The sequence below is a fragment of the Rhizophagus irregularis genome, chromosome 5, assembly GCF_026210795.1.
Source record: "Rhizophagus irregularis chromosome 5, complete sequence".
NCBI classification, from domain to species: Eukaryota; Fungi; Glomeromycota; class Glomeromycetes; order Glomerales; family Glomeraceae; genus Rhizophagus; species Rhizophagus irregularis.
In genome coordinates, this window is record NC_089433.1 from 1,526,046 (window position 1) to 1,530,900 (window position 4,855).

The window sequence follows — 4,855 nt, forward strand, 5'->3', positions numbered from 1 at the left end:
CACACCCCACCGCGTTTCCACTTTTTATATTTATCTGAAGGACACGTTTTTTTCGAGTAGGTAAAATCTTATTCGTCACCTCTTATTCGTCACCGGTTATTTCACGTGTTAGTGCATAACCCGTAATGCGGGCCAAAAGTCACGTGTAAGTCACTTTTTTTTCGCCATGGCTAGGAACTCGAGTATATAGTCATTATGTTTGATGTCATGTGATTATTACTAAATCTGTGCGACAATCGTTCTTATAAATATCCTCTGATTCAAAGAAATCTCTTAACAATCGCTCTAAAAATATGTAAATTATGGCCTCAAATTACCGTAACAATACAGATGGTAAGATGACAGTTTTCTCATTTAAATAAAGTCTATTAACTAGTACTGTAATTTCAGACTCAGGAGTTCGTTATTTTCCTTATCGCGTCACGCGTTCCCAGTCTAATCAACAGTCTAGTCAACTTACCTCTCAGTCTAGTGATTCTGGCCAACTTTCTTCCCAGTCTAGCCAACCTACACGTCCGCCTACAAGGCTTCACTTATCCTCCGCGGCTATTGAATCAGCAAGAGAAAAATTGCTCACATTCCAAAAAGCCCGAGAAGAAGGGGAAGAAGTTGAAGAAGAGGAAGAAGAGGGATATACAGGATCAAGGGAGATAACTATAAAAGAAAACGTATCACTTGAAGAATATCTCCGTTATCGTGAAAATAATGTGCATGCTTCAGTTCGCATGTACTTATGGGATGGGAAAATTATAATATATGAAGTACCTTCCACTCCTCATGCAGAAGTAACAGGAGAGATCATTGGAATGTTGGCCGCATGGAACAGACAGGATTTTCGATACGGTACTGAAGCAAACACAAATTTGGGTCAGGGTAGAAATAAAGAACCAGATGCTTACGTCCGACCAAAACATCGTAATCCACCACCACAAGGTGCACTAGCTGCAGATATTTATGGAAACCCGTTTCCAACAATGATGATTGAGGTTGGTTTTTCTCAGAACCTTCCTGATCTTCATAGAACAGCAGCTCGCTACTTCAATCCACTAACCACGATCCAGATTGTGTTAGCCATCAAGATTTTTGGAGTTCGTACAAATGCTCTTGCAAACACTAGCACTATTGCACTTATTGCTGCATTGTACCTTCGTACAAGTCCAACCCCGCTTATTCCAACTAGTGTCATTTCTTTTGGGACGGCAAATCCTGATATAAATACTGAAAACTATATTACAGGTCAAATGGGTGTTCCTCCTGGTAGCTTTATTGGTGTAGGGCGTCCTGATCCTAACAACAATAACATTAACTTTCCTCCTTGCAATGCAGCTAACATCCCGACATATATAATGAATATTCCAGGAACAGAATTATATAACGGAGTTCCACAAAATAACCTTCCAGTAGGGTTTGCTGCTGGATATAATTTGGACCTCTGGGAGCTTCAAGTTTTAGTGCGAGAAGCTATGCACATATAATTTTATCAATGAAATATCAATAGAAAAAATCTTTAATGCATTATAATTTGTATTATATATTAATTACTAAACATCCTAATTAATCATCTCTTAAATTTTTAGCTTAATATTAATTCTTAATAAAAAAAGATACACAGATTAGCTTTACAGATTGGTGTACATATTGCAAAATTATTTGAATATATCATGTGATCTCCTTGTTAGTAATGTGTAAAAGTTTCACCTCCATCCCGTCGACCAATTCCTAGGACTAATCTAAATAAAATGAAATGTCTTTATCAATATGCCGTTGAACATGGTATCGTTCCTGAGAAATTTTCGATCATAGATCTCAGGTGAAAACCACAATTCTCGAAGTTTTGTGAACCTTTATCTTTTTCGAATTATGAGAATAAAAGGGGGTTGATTTGTGAAGAGCTATTGCGTCGTGGTATTCTAGAGAGCCGTTTAAGTGCTGAATGGCTCGATGATCTTATGAAAGAATGAGAACAAGCCCATAATCAATTTATACAAGTTGGCGTAGCCGCAGTATCTCGCTTTTTTATTGATGGTTTCGACTGTTTCGTGTAAAATTAGATCACGTGATGTTATAAATTTGTAATTCTGCCGGCATCATGAATTTGGCCTGAATTAAATTTAAATCTATGACACAAAAGTACAAATGACTCGGTCATTTAAATGAAATGAATAATTATATTAAATCAAGTTTATTCACAGTGGAAGGGATTTATTGGTTAAATTATAACTTAAAAATGCATTTGACTCACATTAAGGCCAAGATTACAATAAGTGGTTATAATTGCATATTGCTTTTATTTATTCAAATTGTAAATTGTAAATGACTCATATTAAACTTAATTATTTTGAACCTTTTTAAAAAACATTGTGCGATTTAAACATTCGCGATTGAAAAAATTATAGTATAGCTCAATATAATCTTGCTCTTATGTATGAAAATGGAGAAGGAATTGTAAAAGATATAGATCAAGCAATTTATTGGTATAAAAAATCCGGACAGGGATATCAAGATGCTCAAAAATTAATAAACCTCCTAATAAGGGGAAGTACTTGGTATTGTTGCCAAACAAGAAAGCCAATATCCCTAAATAATTCTCATTTCTAACAACTTTTCCTGTATTGATATCTTTGAATGCAAAGATGTCGTATACAGTATTTAAATTATTTCCAATATTAATACAATACAAGTTGAAATTGTTCATTTGTAGTTGGTAAATTCATAAGTCAAATTTTTATTGATTTTCATTTAAGGCTATCAGTTGAATAGAATCCAGTAAGTAATTTTCAAAATCTTGATGCATTGGATTCTGTTCCTCTATTTGTTCCAACATTCTCAGAAGTAAAAAATAGACTATAATCAGGCATATTATCAAATAAAAATTTCTTTATAGTGAAAATGTATCTATGAAAAATTCATAAACATAATTGTTGTCATATACTATAATAAAATAAAAATTAAAAATCCAGAAAAAACCGCCAAAGAAACAAACTTCAGTATAAAAGATCTTTGTAAGATCCGGAACTAATGATATGTTAGAAAAGCTGAGTGTCGGGAATGTTGCGGAAAACTTGGGAAGTATGAAAAGGTCCTCCAAAGTGAAACATCACGTGTATATTTTCTTATTTATTAAAACTGCCACGCAATATATCTAAAAATTATTATAGGAAAATGTGATACATATGTACTAAAAAGTCATAAAATTTCCGCATCATTACAAAGTGAACGAAAACCGGAAAGGAATGTTGCAGTATTATTTCCTTCTTCCTCGGGAATATATTTCATTACTTGTAATTTTCTTTTACAGGAATCTTTAAAAATGCTTACTCTCTGACTTTTGAGTATTGAGACAATTAAAGGCGCGGTTAATGATGTGTTATTGCATCCGAACTATAATACCTACTCTTGTTATAGAATTCCAAGAATTCTAGAAATTAAGGAAAGACGAAACCTAGAATATGAACATTCCTTCACAAAGTTTATAGGACTTGTGAACCTTAACCAATTATGCAATTTTTCACATGCGCGATTTACATTTTAACTGGCGGCCAGTTTCACATGCTACTATTGATTGGTCCAAATGATAAAATTAAAAAACTGAACCAAAGATTATCTAAGTTAACAATGGAACAACTTGCTACGCTTTCAATTGAAGACAAATTTGAAGAGGATTTATGTGAAGAAGATGAAGAATTAATACAAAAAGCTCTTCCTGTTTCTGGAAACTCTTTACCAAATAGACCACCAGCAACAGGAGAGGAATATTTGCGTATGGTAAGGTCAGAAGCTAATAAAAGGCCTAATGTCGTTATAGCTAAAAATCAAATAAATAAGTCTAAAGAAGTTAGAATGGCAGGATGGGTTAAAAGGGGCTGGGCCAATCAAATGGAACTTGATAATTTTGATCAAAATTCAAATAATTTGGTAAATGAAGAATGGGAAAAGATATTTTTAATGAAATTTGATTTAATAAGACAGGTTGGTTACCATTCTATCAGATTCCCCAATCTTTACATGAACTCAATCACCACAAAAACACTTATCCTTTACGTCACACTACTACAGTTAACTCGCGTGTTAAATTTACTGAATTTTGTAATTGTTAATTTACTTTTTTGATTTTGACTATTCTTATCGCTGCGAAGTAAGGGATTAGAAAAGCATATACGGAAGAACTTAAAGTCATCACAAAATAAATCTTCTATCAAGTTCCCAGCACGAAATGATGAAGCTGGATGGCTTAAATATTGTTATGGAATAATAGAATCTCCGAATTTTGTAGAAGGTAAAGGATTGGAAAATGAAGGTGATGTAAATGAGATGACATTGCCGCGTGTTAGTATTGTGTCAAGAATAGATCAGGTACGGCAAGCTATTTATTTCTAATTTAATTATTTTTCAAATTCTCATTTGAATTAATTTTTTATAGTCCACAACAATTACACTTCTTTTATATCATACAAAGTGGTTATCCAATGGGATTACGATTGCACAATCTCAATGGCTTTTTGCGTTGCTTTTGCGTGTTGACAAACTCTTGACGCCTAATCAGATGGCTACTTTAAGACAACTCTGTAAGAAGTGCATTCAAATTCGACAAAAGGTAGTATTCTCGATGTTTTAGTTATCAAGATTTTTGCTCATATTAATCATTTTTACTCAAACAGACCGATAAGGAAGATCTTATTACATTGGCTTCCTTGGATATGATAATTATTATTGTAAGAAAGTATTTTGGTCAGAAAGATCTGCTATGAGATGTTTTCTCACAATTGCTCATTTTTATTAATTAATTAATTTCTGAAAATATCTATTTAAAATACATAAGAAATAAAATAAAATTTAATAACTCGAATAAAAATAA

At 33.0% G+C, this 4,855-nt stretch overlaps 2 protein-coding genes across 3 annotated transcripts; both read left to right on the forward strand.

Moving 5' to 3' along the window:
- Positions 1 to 275: 275 nt before the first annotated feature.
- OCT59_024864 (uncharacterized protein) lies at positions 276 to 1,623 on the forward strand. Of its 2 annotated transcripts, none has more exons than XM_066134533.1 (2): positions 276 to 333; positions 435 to 1,623. In XM_066134533.1, the coding sequence occupies exons 1-2, from the start codon at positions 331 to 333 to the stop codon at positions 1,473 to 1,475; spliced, it is 1,044 nt and encodes a 347-aa protein (XP_065991717.1). In that variant the 5' UTR covers positions 276 to 330; the 3' UTR covers positions 1,476 to 1,623. The 2 variants fall into 2 exon arrangements, with proteins under 2 accessions (XP_065991717.1, XP_065991718.1); XM_066134534.1 differs by having other exon boundaries at positions 284 to 333; positions 391 to 1,623.
- A 1,992-nt stretch (positions 1,624 to 3,615) lies between these two features.
- OCT59_024865 (uncharacterized protein) lies at positions 3,616 to 4,855 on the forward strand (the record flags this gene model as incomplete). The annotated part of the gene is made up of 4 exons (XM_066134543.1): positions 3,616 to 3,969; positions 4,141 to 4,353; positions 4,421 to 4,594; positions 4,659 to 4,855. 4 exons carry the CDS (start codon positions 3,616 to 3,618, stop codon positions 4,746 to 4,748), a joined length of 831 nt encoding a protein of 276 aa, XP_065991719.1. The 3' UTR covers positions 4,749 to 4,855.